This window comes from Bos taurus, chromosome 12 (assembly GCF_002263795.3).
Source record: "Bos taurus isolate L1 Dominette 01449 registration number 42190680 breed Hereford chromosome 12, ARS-UCD2.0, whole genome shotgun sequence".
Lineage (NCBI taxonomy): Eukaryota > Metazoa > Chordata > Mammalia > Artiodactyla > Bovidae > Bos > Bos taurus.
Genome location: NC_037339.1, coordinates 26,152,079 through 26,175,654, shown reverse-complemented (window position 1 = coordinate 26,175,654; position 23,576 = coordinate 26,152,079). Strand labels below are relative to the sequence as shown.

The 23,576-nt window shown below is 34.0% G+C and overlaps 1 protein-coding gene across 6 annotated transcripts in view; it reads left to right on the top strand.

Annotated features, from left to right (window-relative positions):
- The window catches only part of NBEA (neurobeachin), a 673,061-nt gene that overhangs the window by 266,501 nt on the left and 382,984 nt on the right, over nucleotides 1-23,576 (top strand). For 5 of the 6 annotated variants that reach the window (XM_059892163.1, XM_059892162.1, XM_059892160.1 and 2 more), the window contains 3 exons: nucleotides 8,179-8,333; nucleotides 10,553-10,679; nucleotides 21,554-21,681. In XM_059892163.1, coding sequence (XP_059748146.1) covers nucleotides 8,179-8,333; nucleotides 10,553-10,679; nucleotides 21,554-21,681 — 410 coding nt within the window. The remainder of the gene's footprint in view (nucleotides 1-8,178; nucleotides 8,334-10,552; nucleotides 10,680-21,553; nucleotides 21,682-23,576) is intronic. The other variant, XM_059892161.1, reaches the window with a different exon arrangement.

Sequence of the window (23,576 nt, the reverse complement as noted above, 5' to 3'; positions counted from 1 at the left end):
TATGGTTTTTAAAATAGTCTAGCTGAGCTGTGTTTTTTTTTTTTTTAATGTATTAGTAACAGCAACTGTAACTTTTAGATTGAGGGAACAGTTTTCTCTAAAACCATTCATTACGTTTTACCACATCTTTTAAACTAAAATTTAATCCTGCATATCCAAATGCTTTTAATCTTTTGACAATTTGGTGTATATATCTGTGATTTAGCTCAGTCTTAATTCCCCAGGATTCCTGAGACACCCCCTTAGTTTGGACAAAAGACAAAAAAAAAGGCAGAGGACAATATGTTTGTCTCTATACATTTTAACTGTCATTATATTTCAAAAAAATGTTTTTCATCTTGGTTATCATCCAAAGCTTGTAATTGTGTTGCTTCTCTGACTAACAGACAATGATCTTATGGTGTATACTTCATCCCTTTTGATTTTAAAGACCTGCTTATGTTTGAATTACTGGGTTTGATATGATTAAGTGAAGTAGTTTGTATTTTTCCCCTCAAACATTTAGTATCCTTGCTTTCCAGTGTTTCATTCTCTGAAAAAGAAAATCTCTGGAGGAAAAAAAGTATTTTATAAATACTATTTGATTAAAAAACAATATAGATAGCCTTCATATTACTAAACTTCAAGTATAGGCTTTGTCTAAGTATTTTCCCTATAGATTTTTTTTAACATCAGTGCTTTAAATATTAGTGCTAAGAATGATAGTTTAGGATAAATAAAAAAAATTTTTTGTAGAAATGATGGAATCCTCCTACCTTGATTTCTTTAAGCTTAGAATTAAGAATATAAAAACTCATAATTATTGAGTACTTCAAATTCTGTCTTTATACTTTTCTAATGTTTTGTTAAGTATTTTGATCATATCACTTAAAGGATGAGCAGGTAAATGTAATCTAAATTGATTAATACTCTGCCAACCATTACAATTCAAAGTTTCAACGATACCGAGCTACTGAAATCCCACCTTTTATTATGTTCCAAGTGCCCTGGATATAGTATTTAAGGCCAGCTGTCAGATGATGCAGTTTTGACCCAGCATGGTTGTATTCTAATTTTCCCAATATTGTTGCCTTTTTCTCTCCTGACATTTCCACAGACAGTTCAATGAGTTGAAAAAGGCATCTCTCTTTAAAGTGTGAATTAATGAAATAGTTGTTTTTCATACATCCTATTTTTCTATTGGTATTCTAAATATTTTACAAAGTTCAGTTCAGTTCAGTCGCTCAGTCGTGTCTGACTCTTTGCGACCCCATGAATCGCAGCACGCCAGGCCTTCCTGTCCATTACCAGCTCCCGGAGTTCACCCAGACTCATGTCCATCGAGTCAGTGATGCCATCCAGCCATCTCATCCTCTGTCGTCCCCTTCTCCTCCTGCCCCCAATCCCTCCCAGCATCAGAGTCTTTTCCAATGAGTCAACTGTTCTCATGAGGTGGCCAAAGTCCTGGAGTTTCAGCTTTAGCATCATTCCTTCCAAAGAAAAAAGGTATTCTAAATATTTTACAAAGTAGCAATTAATAAATCATGAAAATGATAGACTTGCAATTTCTAATGAGCTTCAGTAAATTGTAATATCACCTTAAAATCAGAAATAATTATTTTTTCTTCATAGTTTAATTTTTTTTCTTTCAAGATAAATGTCTAATGTCAGTAAAACTTGTTAGAAAAAGAGTAATAATGCTGGAGAGGGTATGGAGAAAAGGGAACCCTCTTACACTGTTGGTGGGAATGCAAACTAGTACAGCCACTATGGAGAACAGTGTGGAGATTCCTTAAAAAACTGGAAATAGAACTGCCTTATGACCCAGCAATCCCACTGTTGGGCATACACACTGAGGAAACCAGAATTTAAAGAGACACATGTACCCCAGTGTTCATCGCAGCACTGTTTATAATAGCCAGGACATGGAAGCAACCTAGATGTCCATCAGCAGATGAATGGATAAGAGAGCGGTGGTACATATACACAATGGAGTATTACTCAGCCATTAAAAAGAAAACATTTGAATCAGTTTTAATGAGGTGGATGAAACTGGAGCCTATTATACAGAGTGAAGTAAGCCAGAAAGAAAAACACCAATACAGTGTACTAATGCATATATATGGAATTTAAAAAGATAGTAACAATAACCCTGTATACGAGACAGCAAAAGAGACATTGATGTATAGAACAGTCTTTTGGACTCTGTGGGAGAGGGAGAGGGTGGGATGATTTGGGAGAATGGCATTGAAACATGTATAATATCATATATGAAATGAGTCGCCAGTCCAGGTCCGATGCACAATACTGGATGCTTGGGGCTGGTGCACTGGGACGACCCAGAGGGATGGTATGGGGAGGGAGGAGGGAGGAGGGTTCAGGATGGGGAACACGTGTATACCTGTGGCGGATTCATGTTGTTATATGGCAAAACCAATACAATATTGTAAAGTTAAAAAAATAAATTTAAAAAAATAAAAAAATTAAAAAAAAATTTTTTTTAAAAGTAATAATATAGAAATTAGGAGAAGTGGCTCTTAGTAGTGGATCTCTTTATAATTAGTTGTGTGACCCTTATCTATTCTCTTTGGTTCTCTGGGACTCAGTTTCCCAACATGGAAAATAATACATTGTTTCCAGAAAGTCCCATAAAGTATGAAAATCCTGGAATAAATGAGATAGCTTTATAATTAGTTTGAAAAAGTAGTAGATGACTATTAACTTGGCTAAAAGACCTGAACCCCAGAAAAGATTTGGTAGGCCTTTTTCAAAGCTATTACCTCACTTTAAGCTCTTGGCATCCCTGAAGTGTGTTCCCTCTGTTATCTTCCAGCTGGCCTCACTATTTTCCAGGTGTTGGCCCACCAAATGGACCTTCCACATTTATGCTAGAAATGTTTTTCTTAAATGTAAATCTCATGAAGATTTCTAAATAATATCTTGTTCTTACACAATAAAAGATGAACTTCTTAGGTTGAAATAGAAAGTCCTCACCTTTCACCAGCTATAATGATCTATTTACAGTTCTTCAATCTTTTATGATTTTTCATATCTCTTTGCCTTAAGAAGTTTTTGCTATTGAACTTTTATCTTCTTAGCTGAATCCCACTGATCCTTTTTGATTCAGCTTATTCTTCCCTGATAATGTTCATCCTTTATGTTTCTGAAAGTTCCTGTGCCTAACTCTAATCAGAGTGGTTACTGAAATATGTTGAACAGTTGATTTATTTGTCTCTTCTATTTTTTTTTTTTCAAGTATCTCTAAGGCATGGATTATGTCTTAACTTGTCTTATGTATCTCCTGACTTGTCAGTGTAGTTGTAATTCCCTTAACCTTTCGGTGTTCAATAAGTGTTATAGAAAAGAGGGAGCAAGTGGAAAGAAGAAAGGAGTTGTTTTAAAATCCATGAGCAATTATAAAACCCACTTGTCTTATTAAGTCACTATTTAAAAGCCATTTCTTATCTTCACTATCTCAGTTTACACTTAAGACAGTTCTTGAGTTGTGCAGATAAAATAGTATCCTTTTTACAAAATTCACATAACTAGTTAATGGCAATCTTTAAGATTTTTTTTAAGATCTTTAAGATTTTTTATTATAGTTATCTAGACTCTCAGTCTTTCTTGACTGACACGACCTGTATTCTAGATCTACTGTCATTCTAACTATTCTTTTATAAACATGATGCTTTTGTTGTTATTCTTGAAATATGGTGTCTAAAACTGCACATAGGATTTTATGAGGTCTAACAGACACAATATATCAGGATTATTGCTTCCTTCACTCTGGATACTGTTGCTGTGGTAGACCCAGATTGCATCAGTACTTTTGAGAGCCATCAGTTCAGTTCAGTTCAGTAGCTCAGTAGTGTCCAACTCTTTATGACCCCATGGACTGCAGCACCCAAGTCTTCCCTGTCCATCACCAACTCCCGGAGTTGACTCAAACTCATGTCCATCACGTCAGTGATGATATCCAACCATCTCATCCTCTGTCATCCCTTTCTCCTCCCACCTTCCACCTTTCCCATCATCAGGGTCTTTTCAAATGAGTCAGTTCTTCGCATCAGGTTGCCAAAGTATTGGAGTTTCAGCTTCAGCATTAGTCCTTCCAGTGAATATTCAGGATTGATTTCCTTTAGGATGGACTGGTTGCATCTCCTTTCTGTCCAAGGGACTCTCAAGAGTCTTCACTCAGCTTTCTTAATAGTCTCTCACATCCATTCATGATTACTGGAAAAACCATAGCTTTGACTAGATGGACCTTTGTTGGCAAAGTAATGCCTCTGCTTTGTAATATGCTGTCTAGGTTTTCTTCCAAGGAGCAAGTATCTTTTAATTTCATGGCTGCAGTCACCATCTGCAGTGATTTTGGAGCCCAGAAAAATAAAGTCTCTCACTGTTTCCATTGTTTCCCCACCTATTTGCCATAAAGTGATGGGACCAGATGCCATGATCTTAGCTTTCTTAATGTTATGTTTAAGCCAATTTTTTCACTCTCCTCTTTATTTTCATCAAGAGGCTCTTTAGTTCTTCTTCACTTTCTGCCATAAGGGTGTTGTCATTTGAGAGCCATAGCAGTACTAATGATAGCTAAGCTTTTTGGACCACTTACAGTGTTCCAGGTAAAATGCTAAACATTTGATATGTGTTAATAGTATATCATTTTATCTTTGTAACAATCTTACAAGGTGCAAACAATTATGAGTCTCATTTTTAAGGGTATGGAGAATGGGGCTTAGAGAATTTACTTGCTTGATACCTTAGAGGTAGAATTCTAACTCAGATATGTCTGACATTAAAAACCAGGCTTCTAGTCACTGTGTACTCTATTTATATCCCATGTTGTAGTAACTACTATACTGCTGAATTTGCTGTCAGTGAAGTGTCTGGAGGCTTTAATGTCAGCTAATATTAAATCAGATGTTTTCAGAAGTTTTAGTAGGAAGACATTTAATGTTGTTTGCATTTATTTACAAACCATCAGTACAAGTTGTTGAGATGAAATTCTTTTCCCTTATTCATATAACTCATTTTTCTTAATACACATCTCAGAGCTTCAGTTCTTGACAAGATGCCTTGTCACAGAGAGTTTGTACGAAGTTGGTAATGATCAGTTAATCAGGAAACTTTGGCTATATATATATTTTTTTGTACCATTTACAAATACACCTCATAGCACTATCAATCAGTTTGTGTTTCTTTATTTTATCCATAGGAATTTTAATGAAAGATTTAGGGGAAAAATGATAATTTTACTTATTTTCAAATCAAGAATTGATAACTTTGTTTTCTTGCTAGCTAGTCAATGAAATAGTTTATAAGTTTAGGAAAGAAGTTTTGATGATAAATCCAAAATATTAGTTTGGTTTCTTTTCTGTTGATCTTTGTGTATATCATTGTAAATAAATACCTTATCTTATAGGCAGAGAATTATTTCACTTTAGAAAGTGGTAACAATTATTAACATTTATAAGGCATCTCTTTTTTAAAAATTATTATTATTATTTCTTTTACTTTACAATATTGTATTGGTTCTGCCACACATCAACATGAATCCGCTATGGGTGTACGCATGTTCCCCATCCTGAACCTCCCTCCCACCTCCCTCCCCGTACCATCCCTCTGGGTCATCCCAGTGCACCAGCCCCAAGCATCCTGTTTTGAACCTGGACTGGCGATTCATTTCTTATATGATATTATACATTTTTCAGTGCCATTCCCCCAAATTGTCCCGCCCCCTCCCTTTCCCACAGAGTCCAAAAGATTTTCTATACATCTGTGTCTCTTTTGCTGTCTTGTGTACAGGATTATCATTACCATCTTTCTAAATTCCATATATATGCGTTAATATACTGTATTGGTGTTTTTCTTTCTGGCTTACTTCACTCTGTATAATAGGCTCCAGTTTCATCCACCTCATTAAAACTGATTCAAATGTATTCTTTTTAATGGCTGAGTAATACTCCATTGTGTATATGTATCACCGCTTTCTTATCCATTCATCTGGTAATGGACATCTCTTAATTTGACATGGTTCTTTTAAATGCAGTCTCATTTAATTTATCCAGGTATATGTGAAATAAATCATATTTGCCTTTCCATTTTTACTGAAAAACTGAAATTTAATATCACATAGCTTGAAGTGATTTAGTTGTCAAGCCTTAATCTTCTAACTCCACATCCTATACACTCTCCATAATGTCACACCACCTCTCAGTGAAATAAAGTGTTTGATCAGGAATGGTCAATGAAGGGATTGAAAGCATAGTGTGTGCTTTTGGAAATTTAATAAGATAGTTGAAAGTACAAGGTTGAGTCTAATGAATTGACTCTATCCATTAAGGAAAAAAGAAAAAAGTATCCAGAAAGAGCTAACAGAAGAATTTGGGAGGGCAGAGGTTAAAATTATCTAACATTATAATTACTATGGTCACAAAAATATTTTAAATGCCCTGAAATTGAAAATAATAATCCTTATAAATTTAAATTTTTTTACATTAAAGTCATTTTTGTTTTAAAAATTGTTGGTATTAAAGAAGTTTAAACCATAGACTTGTCAATGAGCCATTGATACAGTTTCCTTTAAATAGAGCTTTTTAATAAGAAAATTAAATTTTTCTTTACAATCTAAAAGACCTAGTTTAAAAGGTCTATTTTAGGCACATCCCTGATGGTCCAGTGGTTAAGACTCCATGCTCACATTGTAGGAGGCCTGGGTTTAATCCCTTGTCAGGGAACTAGACCCCGCATGCCAAAACTGAGAGCCCTCATGCCTCAATTAAAGGCCTGGTACAGCCAAAAAACTAAAATAAAATAACATCTCAGAGACATTACTTTAAAAAGACCTAATTTAAATTGGATATATTTTTTCTGACATTCACTTGTTTTCAGGCATTATATTTGAACTTAAAATAACTCATACATCTACTTTCAAGATAAATAAGTGAGTAATGCTTGAAAGTATTTATTAAATAGAATTGGTGTACTGTAAACTTTGAGAAAGATGAAGCTTCACTGAAAGAAAGTAAAAATATGTATTATGTTAAAGAAATGGTTTCTTTGTCTTTTAAATTGACTCTTCATATCTATTTATTATTTAAGGTTAACACAAATGTTAAGTTCAGAATTTTTTTTAATGAAATTCATTTAAGTATGCTAAAGAAACGAGAACATTTTCAACTCCTAAGCTCACAAAGTCAGTGTTTGAAAACTAAAGAGATCTTTTACCGAATGTCCAGTGTATCCTCTCATTTCTCTTTCATTATAATAGTATCCCTATTATGAAAAACAACTCAATTTTATTCAGGGAAATAAAGTTTAATTTTATTGTTTGTTGTTGTTTATTCTCTTAAGTCATGTCTGCCTCTTTTGCGACCTCATGAACTGTAACCTTACAGTCTCCTCTGTCCACGGGGTTTCTCGGGCCAAAAAAAAAAAAATAATAGGAGTATTTTTCCTTCTCCAGGGGATCTTCCCAACTCAGGGATCAAACCCGTGTCTCCTGGATTTCAGGCAGACTCCTTACCACTGAACCAGTTTGTTATTCCGTACTCCTTGCCTTAATATTTAGCTTTACTATGAAGAAGTTCAGAATTTGGCTTTCAAATGTTTTTATGACTATTTTCCACATTTAGAATGTAATAGAGATACAATGGACACTTTATATATGTATATTTACAAAAAAATCCCTATGTACATATATGAAAAATATTCTAACCAGAGCACACCTTTTTCACATTTTCCTAAGGTCATGATTATAGACCACATGTCATCTTTAAAAAAGATGTCCAAATTCTAGATTCTACGTAAATATTTGCCAAATAAATGGTAATAGTTAACACTTTACAGTATATCCTTACTGTCTATATTATTTTCACCAATGAAGTTGCAATCAGAAAAAGGAAAAAGAAAGAGGAGAAAATTTGATGATAGGACTTCCCTGGTGGTCCAGTGATTGAGACTTCACCTTCAAATGCAAGGGGCGCAGGTTCAATCCCTGTTCGGGGAGCTAAGATCTCATAAACCAAAATGTAAAAGAGAAGCAATATTGTAACAAATTCAGTAAAGACTTTAAAAAATGGTCCACATCAAAAAAATGTTTTCTAAAAGATAATTTAATGTTGATTACATGTATCTGCCAATAGAAGATTAGAATTCATCTTAGACATTGTATTATTTTTCATCATTTCTTTGCAGGAGTGTTGTGGTCCCTGTTAAGAAGCCACCTCCGGGTAGTTTAGCTGTAACCACTGTAGGAGCCACTGCTGCTGGAAGTGGACTGCCAACAGGCAGTACCTCTAATATATTTGCTGCTACTGGAGCTACACCAAAAAGTATGATTAATACAACAGGTATTGTCCTTATCTATTTTTGTGATACTTCATCTTTTTCTTTCTGTTTTCTGTATCTTCATTTTTTCTGCTTATTTGATCTTAAAAATTAAAATACTGTGATTATTTTAAGATTATCTTAATCTTTAAGAAGATTATTCTTCATGTTTTCAGATTTTGTAATTCTAGGGTAAACTTTTTAGGCACTTTTGAGAACACTATGGGTTTTGTTTTGAGTCTTCTCAAAACAAGATGCTGTTTACTTTCATAGTGAACTCAGATTGCTTAAGGATATTTGGGGAGCAAAGCCAAAATATAATTTGAACACTGACATTTGATATGTAAAAATTAGTAAACTGTATCAAGAATATTAAAATATACTATATATATTAGTGACAGCAAATGGATTTAGTAACATTTTCTGGTTGAAACCTAATATATACTTTTCACAAAGCTCCCCTAAGAACCTTGACGATATGCAAGAGCCTCAACTTAACAAAAACTGCATGTGAATAAGAACCATTGTTTGACATTGTATTAATTTATATACTTAGATTATAATTATATCCATTCATTGTCCAACATTTTCCTAAAAATTCTAGAAACAGAAAAATTCCAAATCACTACAATTTTTAAAAGCCTGCCTAAAATAACTTTTTTATTTTTTTGTAAATTTCCAGAAATGCTCCTGTTGATTATTAGCAAAATAAATCCTTACCCAAATCTTTGTGATTCCATTTTAGGTATTTACACAACGCAAGATGATCCCTGACTTTCCTTCCCTGACTATAGTAGCCTTCTCTTCTCCAAACTGTATAGCCTTGAACTTTTCCATCTATTATCATTACTTAGATTATTCCCATTTTTATTAATTTCATAGCTCTTTGTGCTTTCTGTATTTATCTTGTTTATCATACCACCTGAGTCCTGACACATCATGAACAGCACATTTATGGGGTTGTAGTAAGTAGAACGTACTCTATGAAGCATATTTATGTTAGCAAATAAACATCATTAATGGCATTGTGTTAAAGAACAAAACATCTTTGATTTATACATACTAAAACAAGTATTTATTTCTAACTTGTTTGAAGACTTCTTATATAAAGTTTTTTTTTTTTTCTATTTAGTTTATAGCCTTACTCTTTATATTCATTCTGCTTTCTAGAGGAAAGAATAAAAATGTTTTCCTTTTAGCAAAATGTAAACTCAGGAAAGTGTTAAGAACTTTAAAATATGCCAGTGTAGTAGGAAAAAAAAAAATCTGCATTTGGTGTTTATGGACTAAATCCTTACTTTTATGAGTAAAAAGCAAATAATTTCTTTTTTATATTTATTTGAAACAAGGTATGATATTTTCCTTGAATTTCTATTCTATGAATTAATAATAGATTTAGAAAGTGATGGTAGCCAGAGGTCTAGTCATAGTATAAAACATATATTACAATAAAAATGTAGGCAATGAATATCCTCCTTAGAAATACACATATATAGATACACAAACAGACACACAAATAACCTGAGGGTCAGCATCTAAACTGGACCCAAAACTAGTTTAGATTTTGGCACAAACGTGCTGTGTAAGTGTTGTTGTGAAATCCAGGTTTTATGGATATTAATGTAAGATAAGATAAAGATAACATTTAGGAACACTAGATGTCCCTCAACTCCATGGCTATTTAATATATGGTGTAATATAGGAAAATCTGTTCTAAAATGGCATCTTCATATCGTTGAGGAAACTCATTATTTTAAAATTGGGTACAAATATACTTATTATAGTCCTTCTTAAGCTATCATATTAAAATAAGCATTGATGCTTCAGGGCCACAAATTTATGTTGAGACAGTTTATTGCTAATTATATCTTAAATGATGAAAACTAAAAGTATAACAACATAGCAATGAAAAAGCAGATAGTATTTTCACATCTAAATTTGCTTTGTTTTATCAGACTCATTTTATCTAAAATTGTTTTCATTTGTTGATGTCTTTTATTTATGCCCCATTTGTAATCTGTAGTTTTGTTAGCATAATATAAGTAAATAAACTGTTTCAATGCAATAGCTATTTTTAATAATTATAGTTATTAATGTACTGTTGGCCAAATGATTTTTTAAATGGCCTAATTCTATTTTGAAATTCAGATGAATTTTTTTTCAAACTCAGTAATGATGTAATGAAAATTATTTTGTTCAATAAGTTTGTATTTAAGACTAAAAACTATTATTTTGGGAACAGGTGCCGTGGATTCGGGGTCTTCGTCTTCTTCCTCGTCTTCTAGTTTTGTGAATGGTGCTACCAGCAAAAACCTTCCAGCTGTTCAAACTGTTGCTCCAATGCCAGAAGATTCGGCTGAAAACATGAGGTATACATAACTAATTGTTGTTTTCACTCATTTTACTCCCTTCCTTCCACCTCAAAAAAGAGTGAAACAGTATTCATTAAGTTTAAAGATACAGTTAAGAATTCTTAAGAATGTTTAAGTATGTATTTCATTGTTTTGATATTTTTAGATAATTATTCATTATGTAAAAATCATTTATTATATTTCAGAGTCTAAACTGAGAAGTCTTGAATGGTTTTCAAGATCTGATTCCTGAATTTATAATCCACTGTCATATAGCACATGTTACAGTGTCAAGTAAGGTAGAAGCATGCACATGGGCACATGATAAAACTGGACAAGATGTGGTGGGGTGGTGAGTTTAAAATATAGGCTTTCAGAATACAGTTATATGTAACATATATAACTGGAGGTAGAATCACCAAACATTATCTTTTGTATCTTGATAAATAGATAAAAATGATTTGTAGTAACATATCAAACAACATGGCTTCCCTGGTGGCTCAGTGGTAGTCAGGTTTGATAGTCAGGTTAGTCAGGTTTGATCCCTGGATTGGGAAGATCCCCTGGAGGAGGAAATGGCAACCCACCCCAGTGTTCTGGCCTGGAGAATCCCGTGGACAGAGGAGCCTGATGGGTTACAGTCCATGGGGTTGCAAAGAGTTGGACATGACTGAAGCAACTTAGCATGCATACATCAAAGAACATTCCTAGAAGAGATTGGCCCACATGCTTGATGTAAAATTGCACATACACACACACATTTATTCATGTTCTCAATTCAAGTATCACACAAATATAGACTATAAAAGCTCAGTGAAAGAATGATGTTGTGTCACCACCACTCAAGGCAAAAAACAGAGTATTGCAAGTACCTCAAAGCCCCCATCTTGTGTGCCTTTTTTTGACTCTATTCTTGCTCTTCTTCATATCCACCACTCTGACTTGAAACTGGATTAGTTTTGTCTTTTTTGAATTTTATATGAATGGAATTGCACAGTATGGGTTCTTTTTGTCTCTGCCTTCTTCTGTTCAACATTATGTTTCTGAGATTTTATCTGTATTGCATGTAGCAATAGTTTTGTTCATGTTTATTTCTTAGTGGTATATACTACAGTTTATTAATCTGTTTTACTGATGATGGGTATTTGAAATTTTCCAGGTTTGCACTATTACAAGTAATGCTACTTTTTTACATAACAATGCTGTTTATACATTACTCTTAGGTATACTACACATTTGTATGCATATATGTTGGGTAAATAACTAAGTGGAATTGCTGGTTCATATGTGTCTGTTCAGTTTTACTGGATAATGACAAATGTTTTCCAAAGTGGTTGATACAAGTTTACTAAACTCAATTAGCACCTTACGAGAGTAATTCGTTAAATCTGTAACAATACTTACTTATTGTCACTTCCATTTTTGCCTTTTGGTGAAAGCATAGTGCTGGTGGTGGTTGTTCAATCAGTAAGTTGTGTCTGACTCTGCCACCTCTTAGACTGCAGTTAACCAGGCTCCTTTGTCTTCTACTGTCTCCTGGAATTTGTCCAAATTCATGTCCACTGAGTCGGTGGCATTCCATTGTATTTTGTTTGTATTTTTCTGGTACTTAATGAGGTTGAGCATCTTCTTATCCATTGTAATAGCTTATGTAATATCATATATTGTAATATCTTACATAATATCTTAACTATCTTAGATAGTTGTAAATTCCTCGAAGGGACTTTTTGGCATGGACAAAGGGACCAATATTTATTGGTCCTTTGGTTTTCCTCTTTTGTGATTTCTCTGTTGAATCTCTTACTCATTTTAAAACATTGAGTTGTCTTCTCCTTAATTTGTAAAGGCTTTTCTCCTTATGCATTTTGAAAATGAACCCTTTGATGGTTATATGTTTTTTGTGTATACCTTCTCCCATTCTGTGGCTTTTCTTATCATCTGTGGAATCTGTTTTCATCAAAAGAGGCTGTAAATTTTAATGAAACTCAATTTATCAAGTTTTTGGGGTTTTCATGCTTTTTGTGTTGTAGACGAGATCTTTGCCTGAATTTTCCCCAACTCATCCTCTGGCTGCTTTTCATATTGAGATGGATAGTTCATCTGGAACTGAGTTTTGTGAATTTTATGAAGCAGAAGTGATATGGATGTCAAGATGACCCAGTTCAGTTCAGTTCAGTCGCTCAGTCGTGTCCAACTCTTTGCGACCCCATGAATCGCAGCACTCCAGGCCTCCCTGTCCATGACCAACTCCCGGAGTTCACTCAAACTCATGTCCATCGAGTTGATGATGCCATCCAGCCATCTCATCCTCTGTTGTCCCCTTTTCCTCCTGCCCCCAATCCCTCCCAGCATCAGAGTCTTTTCCAGTGAGTCAGCTCTTCTCATCAGGTGGCCAAAGTATTGGAGTTTCAGCTTCAGCATCAGTCCTTCCAATGAACACCCAGGACTGATCTCCTTTAGGATGGACTGGTTGGATCTCCTTGCAGTCCAAGGGACTCTTAAGAGTCTTCTCCAACACCACAGTTCAAAAGCATCAATCCTGTGCTCAGCTTTCTTCACAGTCCAACTCTCACATCCATACATGACCACTGAAAAAACCATAGCCTTAACTAGACGGACCTTTGTTGGCAAAGTAATGTCTCTGCTTTTCAATATGCTATCTAGGTTGGTCATAACTTTCCTTCCAAGGAGTAAGCGTCTTTTAATTTCATGGCTGCAGTCACCATCTGCAGTGGTTTTGGAGCCCAAAAAAATAAAGTCTGACACTGTTTCCACTGTTTCCCCATCTATTTGCCATGAAGTGATGGGACAAGATGCCATGATCTTCGTTTTCTGAATGTTGAGCTTTAAGCCAACTTTTTCACTCTCCTCTTTCATTTTCATCAAGAGGCTTTTTAGTTCCTCTTCACTGTCTGCCATAAGGGTGGTGTCATCTGCATATCTGAGGTTATTGATATTTCTCCCAGCAATCTTGATTCCAGCTTGTGCTTCTTCCAGTCCAGTGTTTCTCATGATGTACTCTGCATAGAAGTTAAATAAGCAGGGTGACAGTATACAGCCTTGACGTACTCCTTTTCCTATTTGGAACCAGTCTGTTGTTCCATGTCCAGTTCTAACTGTTGCTTCCTGACCTGCAAATAGGTTTCTCAAGAGGCAGGTCAGGTGGTCTGGTATTTCCAACTCTTTCAGAATTTTCCACAGTTTATTGTGATCCACACAGTCAAGGCTTTGGCATAGTCCATAAAGCAGAAATAAATGTTTTTCTGGAACTCTCTTGCCTTTTCCATGATCCAGCAGATGTTGGCAATTTGATCTCTGGTTCCTCTGCCTTTTCTAAAACTAGCTTGAACATATGGAAGTTCACGGTTCACATATTGCTGAAGCCTGGCTTGGAGAATTTTGAGCATTACTTTACTAGCATGTGAGATGAGTGCAATTGTGTGGTATTTTGAGCATTCTTTGGCATTGCCTTTCTTTGGGATTGGAATGAAAACTGACCTTTTCCAGTTGTCTAGGTTGGTGGTAGCTTTTCTTTCAAAAGGCAAGCGTCTTTTAATTTCATGGCTACAGTCAGCATCTGCAGTGATTTTGGAGCCCAATCAAATAAAGTCTCTCGCTGTTTCCATTGTTTCCCCATCTATTTGCCATGAAGTGGTGGGACCAGATGCCATGATCTTAGGTTTTTGAATGTTGAGTTCTAAACCAGGTTTTTCTGTCTCTTCTTTCACATTCATCAAGAAGCTCTTTAGTTCTTTGCTTTTTGCCATAACGGTGGTGTCATCTGTATATCTGAGGTTATTGGTATTTCTCTGGGCGATCTTGATTCCAGCTTGTGCTTCAGCCAGCCTGACATTTCACATGATGTACTCTGCATTTAAGTTAAATAAGCAGGGTAACAATATACAGCTTTGACGTACTCCTTTCCCGATTTGGAATCAGCCTGTTGTTCCATGTCTGGTTCTAACTGTTGCTTCATGCCGTGCATACAGATTTCTCAGGAGGCAGGTAAGGTGGTCTTGTATTCCCATCTCTTTAAGAATTTTCCACAGTTTGTTGTGATCCACACAGTCAAAGGCTTTAGCGTAGTTGATGAAGCAGAAGTAGATATTTTTCTGAAATTCTCTAGCTTTTTCTCTGATCCAACGGATGTTGGCTATTTGATCTCTGTTTCCCCTGCCTTTTCTAAATCCAGCTTGAACTTCTGGAAGTTCTTGGTTCACATACTGTTCACATACTGTTGAAGCCTAGCTTGGAGAATTTTGAGCATTACTTTGTTGGCATGTGCGATGAGTGCAATTGTGGGATAGTTTGAGCATTCTTTGGCATTGCCTTTCTTTGGAATTGGAATTGGAATGAAAACTGACCTTTTCCAGTCCAGGCCACTGATGAGTTTCTGTCCTTTATTGTGCTCATCTTTGTATGAAATGTTCCCTTGGTATCTCTAATTTTCTTGGCGATCACTAGTCTTTCCCATCTTACTGTTTTCCTCTTTCTTTGCATTGATCACTTAAGAAGGCTTTCTTATCTCTCCTTTCTGTCCTTTGGAACTCTGCATTCAGATTGACCATCTTGTCTTTGCAACTATTTTTAGCTTTAATGTTATTTATTCTTAGATGTTTGAGATTTCACCAGTGAAGCAATCTCTGGAATTTTTTTTTTTTTTTTTTTACTGAGAATGTTTTACAGATTAAATTCTTTCAGTGGGTAGATGACTATTCAGATTTTCTGTTTTCTTTTTGCATCAGTTTTGGTCACTTGTGACCAAAATTCAGCCATTTTATCTACATGGTTAGATTTATTGTCATAAAGTTTTTCATAATTTTATTATTTTAAAATATTGTAGGAACTCTCTAATGATGTTTCCTCTTTAATCTTTGAATTTGTTATTAATATTTTATGCCTTTTTTCATTTTAGCATTAGTAGAGTACCATTGATTTTTCAATACTGTAATTTCCCTCCAGAAAGTAGGTATTTGATTCATTACTTCTTTTTCTGTTTCAATTACATCAAATTCTATTTTTTTTAAATTTCCTTTTAGTTATTTCAGGTTTGCTTAATTTTCTTTTTCTAGAGTCTTAAGGTGGATAGTAGATCAGGAGTCTATAAACTACCACCCAGGGCCCAAATCTGCCTGTCATCATATACTTTATACACTTTTATTGGAATACAGTGACATCATTTGTTTATGTATTGCCTGTGACTGCTTTCACAGTACAATGGCAGAGTTAAGTAGTTGCAACAGAGATAACATTGCCTAAAATCTTAAAATATTTTGTATCTTACCCTCTGTAGAAAATACTTGCCAAGCACTTACTTAATTCTTTGGTTTTCGATTTCTTCTTTTCTGTTATGAGGATTTAAAGCCATAACACTTCCACTAGGCATTATTTTAGCTATATTTCACAAATTTAATGTTGTTTTAATTTTCATTATTTTTTCTAAGTTTCTCTGTGATTTCTTCTTTGACTCATAAGTGTTTCAGAAGTGAATTTGAAGATTGACCTTTTTCAGTGTAATGTCATGAGAACCATCCAAGTGTCATTGTGTTTTAATGGGTTGTTTCTTTTGAATTTCTGAGTAATATTTCATGATATGGATGTATGACTGTTTAACCATTCATCCTCTAAAGAACATTCAAGTTTTTTTCCAGTTTTTGGCTAGTACCAAAAAAAAAAAAAAGGCTACAATAAACCTTTTTATTTTTATGTGAACATATGTTTTCATTTCTCTGGGATTAGTGCCCAAGAGTGAGATTACTGGGCTAATATGGTAAGTACCTATTCAGGTTTATTAAAAAACTCCCACAAGCAACATATGAATAGTCCAGTTTCTCCTCATTTTTATCAGAATTTGGTTTTATCTTTTTTTTTTTTGTAGGCCATTTTGGTAGGTATATAAGGATATCTCATTGTGGTCTTAATTTGAATTTTCCTAATGGATGATTCTGAACATATTTTTGTGTGCTTATTTGCTATTAGTATGTCCTCTTCAGTGAAATGTCTGTTTTTGTCTTTTGCCCATTTTATAATTAGAGTGCTTTTTCACTTTTGAGTCTTGTGCATTCAGTATTCTTAGTACAAGTACATTTTCAGAAATGTTGTTTCCAAGTATTTGCTCTCAGACTATAGCTTATTTTTATGTTCTTTGTAGCAGAGGAAAACTGAATTTTTATTATAGTCTAGTTTATCATGGTGTCTTGTCTAAGAAATCTTCACCTCACCCGAAGTCCCAAAGATTTTTTTTCCTGTGTAGTCTATAAAGTTCTGTGGGTTCAGTAACAGTTTTAGTTTTAAGTCAGGGTCCCATTTTGAGCTGATTTTTATGTAAGAGGTGAGATCTGTGTCCTGCTGCTGCTGCTGCTAAGTCACTTCAGTCGTGTCCGACTCTGTGCGACCCCATAGACGGCAGCCAACTAGGCTCCTCTGTCCCTGGGATTCTCCAGGCAAGAATACTGGAGTGGGTTGCCATTTCCTTCTCCAATGCATGAAAGTGAAAAGTGAAAGTAAAGTCGCTCAGTTGTGCCCGACTCTTAGCAACCCCATGGACTGGAGCCTCCTAGGCTCCTCCGTCCATGGGATTTTCCAGGCAAGAGTACTGGAGTGGGATGCCATTGCCTTCTCCGGAGATCTGTGTCCAGGTTTATATTTTTGATTATGAAAGTCCAGTTTGTGTCGGACTATTTGTTCAAAAAACTGTTCTTCCATATCTAGAATGGCCTTTATTCTTGGACTAATTTTGCCATGCTTAGAAAGTATGCTGGATTTCTCCAAAATGCTCAGTGTGTCTACAGAAGTCTCTAGGCCCTGTTTGGGAGGCAGATGTCTGTTATGACTCTTCCATAATTGTTCTTTCTAAGTTGTTCTCTTCTAACGTTGGGAGCTTTCAGATATCACATACAGAGATTGTTATTCAGCCAAAGGTTGCTGTTCTCTCCATGACACCTTCCTTGTGGGTGCTGTGTCCTACATATTCTGTTCTCCTTGAACTACAGTTTTAGTCTTGTTGAAATACCTCCATGTAGGAAATCTGAGTGATGATGGGACTCATGTCGTTTATTTCTTTTTCCTCGGAATTTATGGTCTCATACCCTGCATTTTGTATGAAAATAGTTGTTCTCTGCATTTTGTAAAATTTTCTTGTTGTTAGCATGGGAGGTAGTTGTAGACTCTTAACCCCTTTAAGATGAAAAGTGGAATTTGATATTTTTAATGTAAATCTGTTTATTGTATAAATTTCATTTTAACTGTTTTCCAGTATATATATTGTTTCAATATATTGGGCTAATATCATGAAACCTTTATTTTTTTTCTAATTTATCCATTATTATCTCTAAATAAGCATATATGTACACAGTCATTTGATCTTTGAATATTGACAGTTTTATTCCCCATTACACAAATTCTTACACATTTTTATTTCTTTTTCTTTATTTTTAGTATCACCTAGTACCTCCAGAACAGTTTTCTATAGAAGTGACTAGAGCAGTCATTCTTTTATTCACTTTAAATGTAAAGTTATGAATATGTCATCATTAATAATGATGTTTCCTATTTACTAAAGATACTTTTATCAAATATAATAATTCTCTTGTGTTTATAATTAACTCAGTTACCATCACTATGAGTGTTAAATTTTATCTCTTTTTGGAGGGGAGTAATAGAGATGACCATGTGATTTTCCTCCTTTTTCTGTTAATGTGGTCTATTATAATGACTTTTAATTTTAAAAATGTTAAACAAACCTTTACTTCCTAAAAGAAATCCAATCTTTTTATGATGTTATATTCAGCTGTTTTATCTTTTGAAGAGGTTGCATATGATTTTTTAAAAATTTGTCTTGTTTTGTTTGTTTTTTTATTCTTAAAATATCTGGTAGAGTTCACAAACAAAGATGTCTGATTCTAGATTTCCTTTTGAGGAAAAGTTTATAAATTAAATTTTTACAGTTATCCCCAGATTTTCTATTTTGTCTTGTGCGACCTTTGGTAGATTCTATTGTTATAATATATTTCACAATATTCTGTTATTATTATTTTAACATTCATGTAGTCTGTAGGAAAGTCCTTCCTTTTTATTCTTAATATTTATTAAGAGTTTGCTTTCTGCTTCCCTTCCTTCCAATTCTTGGCAGTGATTAATCAGTTTTATTCATATTGCCATTAAGAAATACTCACTATAGAGAAGTAACAAGAAACTGTAGGTTGAATTTATACCTTATTTCTTTTGCTTAGTGCAATGGATCTTAAGCATCTCTATACAACAGAGTTAGATAGGAGGCTTATTAAAACACATTGCTGAGCCAATATGTAGTTCTAATTCAAGTCTAAAGGCCTGATAGTATAAGTTCTAGTCTGAAAGCTGAGAGGCTCAAAACCCCAGAAGAGTTGATGTTTCAGTTGAGTCTGAAGGCCAGCAAAGACCAGCTATCAGGTAGAAGGGGTTCCCTCTTATCAAGCATTTTGTTCTATTTACATATTCAATTGAATGGATGAGGCACAGGCCCATTAGGGAGGACAGTCTGCTTTACTCGGTCTACCCATTCAAATTGTCATCGAATCCAGAAAGACTCTAACAGACCTTACCCAGAATAATATTTAATCAAACATCTGGCCACCCTGTTGTCCAGTCAAGGTAACAGATAAAATTAACCATTACACTAAGTGATCTTGGTACTGCTGAGAATACACTTTGAGAAACAGTGTTTTAAGTGATCATCTTCCAGATTGGAACATTAATTCTTAATTATCTAAGTCCTCTTCCCAGGCAATGCATGGATCTCAGTATAGCTTAACTTCATTTAGTCCAAATTTTGTAACCACATTCACACATATATATGCCTCTGTGTGTGCATGTTAAATTTTAAATGCCTCAAGAGAATACAATTACTGTCTTATCGGTCAACATGTATTTATATTTACCCAAGTGTTTATCATTTATTCTTGCTCATCATTTTTTTTTGAATGTCTGACTTCTGTGTGCTATTATTTTCTTTCTTCCATACTCCTTTTGTTTCATTTAGTGTAGGCCTGCCACTCATGAATTCTTTCCGTTTTTTTTTTTAACTAGAAATATTTGAAATTCACCTCTATTTTTTGAAAGATATTTTGAACCAGAATAGATTCTAGGTTAGCAACTGTTTTCTTTTAATGCTTTGAAGATAATATTCAGTATCTTTCATTTCTTTCTGTGCTTTTTTCCTTTCTTTTTTTTTTTAAAAAGAAAGATGACTTTCTTAGTGATGTTTCTGCAATACACTAAATAAAGATTGAGAAATTGAGAACCCTTGCCCTAATGTAGGTATTTACTCCTAGAGTAACAGAGTAGGGGCAAATACTGAAAGCTCTTTATCTTTAGCACGTCTGCAAACCCCACCATTTCCCTTTTTCTTGCCTAAAAATTTTCCTCCAGGATATTCTCTTTAAGTTATTAAACCTGAGTTCTTATTTCTCTAAAGCTGTTGACCCATATAAAAGGAGGAAAAGTTAGATTGCAGTGCTAATGGTGAGGCTTTGTGTACACAAAGAGAGGGTTCAGATCATGCTGATTCCAAGTTAGGAAAGAAAGTATCCTTTATTATATAATTCTATATTATCCTATATTATATAGGATATTATTATATATAGGATATTATTATTATTATCCTATATTATTCCATAATTCCGCTTTATTCACTTAATAAAATAGTTTCATTTTAAATGTTAATCATGTTGCACATTTTTTTGTGATTAATTTTTTGTCATTTATGGTTTTCTCATATATAACAAAAATATAACTTAGCACTGTGGAAGAACTCTTATTATTGTGAAGTATGGTTTAATTCCTTACTGTATATGTCATCCATGTAGAAGAGTGTGTGCTTATCTAAGGTTACTATATTGATTTTGTTTTGGTTCAAATATATGAGTCACATTTTATATAAGTAAGTATAGGTGTGTTTTATTCAAAGTAACAGTTACAAGAGCTATCATTATTGACCTCTCACTGTATGTCAGGTTCTTTTCTGTGCATTTCACATGCCTTAGCTCATTAACTCTCAGTGGGGAAGTAGAGTTATCATCTTCATTTTGCAGTGTAGAAAGTTTGATGTCCCAGGGTCACCTGGGTAGCATACATTGAAGTCAACCTTCCAATCCAAGCATTCTTACTCTAAAGCACTTACTTCTAAGAGAGATATTTAGATATAACCAAATTATTTATTTGAGCAGAATTATTGAGCAGAATTTATTTTTCAGCAGAATTATTTTCTTTATCCATGTTTTTATTTTTACATATCCTATTCAAGGTACTTTCAAGAATATCAGAGAGTGCTTATGTAAGGCCATGTAACTTGACATTTAATATTCAACAATATAAATAATGATGTAATGATTGGTAAATAAAAAGTGAGTGGGCTTATTATGATATAGAAAATACCTACTTTGGCAAAGCAATTCAGCTCAGTCATACTGAATTCCAGTTATTCCTTTATTTGTCCAGCTTTTCAGGGAACTCTTGAGAACAAGAGTTTATTCTTTGTAACTTTCACAGTGACTCATATAGTAGGTATTCGAAACAGTTTTTCTTTGGTGAACAGGAGGATAGACAAAGCAGACAAATAGCAGCTTCTTTTCTTGAAACTCCTAGAGTTATGGCCAGTATCTGTGGCTCTTGTGGGTGACAGGACCCTGGTTCCTTTTCACAGTATAATCATTATGATTTAGCTGTGGCCTTTTGAGTAGCTTTGTGACTAATGTGAAACTCTACATTGTGCCTTCTACATGAAGCTGTTACTGTTTAGTGGGTCAGAACTGGACTTTTGTGACTTTTTTTAAAGGTTTTGATTCAGAAGTAAAGTTTATTTGAAGTTTTATATTGAACCATATTTACTAGTCTTTATGTCTTAATTTCAACAGCATCACTGCAAAACTTGAAAGAGCTTTAGAAAAAGTTGCTCCTCTTCTTCGTGAAATTTTTGTAGACTTTGCCCCATTCCTATCTCGTACACTTCTTGGCAGTCATGGACAAGAGCTATTGATAGAAGGTATGATTTCTCTCTATATATTCTGATTATTTTAGTTTCCTGTAATGTATCTATTAATCATGACCTAACTTGTGTTACTAAAGGAATATTTATTGCCAAAAGAATAAAAAGACATTGCTTCCACAAATTTTAGTAAGATATTCATGTATGCTTTCTCCTTATTTATTAAAAAACATAGAGTATTTTCACAATCAGTGCTCATAACAGAATGAAAAACTTTGAAAAATTGTTGGAAAGGGAAACTCTGGCCCTTATAATCTCAATCTGTTAGGGCTGCTATATATCCTTTTTTAGGTTGCGTATTTGCTAAGCAATGATGTCTAAAATCTCCTTTAAACTATAAGATTGATATTTCTTTAAGTGACTTTGCTTAGTCACAAATAGCGTGTAATATGACAGTCCTTAACTGAGAAAATATAAAGATACTTAACTGGGAATTGATGAAGCTGTTATCTTCTACTCAGTAGCAGCTTAAATGAAGTGAGAAGGTAAAGAAGATAAATAAACTATTGGGAAGATTTAATACATGCACCTGTATTAGGAGATTTGAAAAATATGGTTGTCTTAAGCCTTATTTCTTTAAAAAGAAGTTTTGACTTATAAATATTCATGAGCTTCAGAAAGGGGTAATCAATATCTAGTTGATGTCTTATAAGTAAATGATGGTTTTAGATGCTATTCCTTGGATTTATCAGACTTATAATAAGCAAATTTCATATATGTTTGCATATATATATATATATATTTGCTTTTCACTTCCTATTTACTGTAGATATTTTTCTGTACCTGTTCTATTATTGTCTTAATTGCTTTTGCACAATCTGTCTCTTATTAGTGGAGACAATAATAGTTAATAACCTGAATTTAAATCCTTGTTTCACTACTTTCTTAGCTATATGACCTTTGTGAGTTACTTAATCCGTTTTGTTGCTTAGATTCTTTCTGTAAGATGTAATCAATGTAGTACTCCCACATAGAGAACTTGTGTGAATTAAATTTTAAATAATGCATATAAAGCTCTTAAAATAGAGTCATATGGTTGTCTTCTTGCTCTAGACCAAGTGCTATTAGATACTTGGAATATATTAGTAAATAACAAAGAGCCTTGTGGACCTTATATTCTATCAAAGAGAAAATACAAATAAACACTAAACAAACTAAATAATTAAATGAGATAGCACATTAGAAGGTGGTACCAGTGCTGTGTAAAATGATAAGTACTAATACATCATAGGGAATTGGGATTATAGCAGTGTCAGGATTAAAGTGAAGTGAAGTGAAGTTGCTCAGTCGTGTCCAACTCTTAGCGACCTCATGGACTGCAGCCTACGAGGCTCCTCCGTCCATGGGATTTTCCAGGCAAGAGTACTCAGGATTAGGTTGCAGTTTTAAAGAAGGATGATTAATTTTAAATTATTCAATTGAAAAAGTTACATCTCAGCAAAGACTTAAAGGAGATAAGCCATGCAGTTTACTAGAAGAGTGTCCTAGGTCAAAAGAATGGTTAGTGCAGTGACCCTATAACACGTGTTATAATTATAATAAGAAAAAAATTCAGTAAGCATTATTGAAAAATAAATCTCAAATGTTTCCTTGTTACCCAAATATTTTTTCCTATGTATATATTTTCCAGAAATGATTACAAATTTACCAAAGAAAATCATAAATAGTGAACAAAGACATGCTAAACAAAACATGGAATAAAGTTAGTAATGTAGTAATGTTAGTGATGGATCCTATACTGTTACTAAAATTAGGACACAAATTCAGCACTGTTTTTCAGTAGCCAAAGCAAAGAAGGAATGAATTATTTGAAGTTATGAGGCTTACATTATTGGTTTCTAAATGATAATTTGTGACAATTTTAAGTTCTAAGGAATTACTATCAGATGACC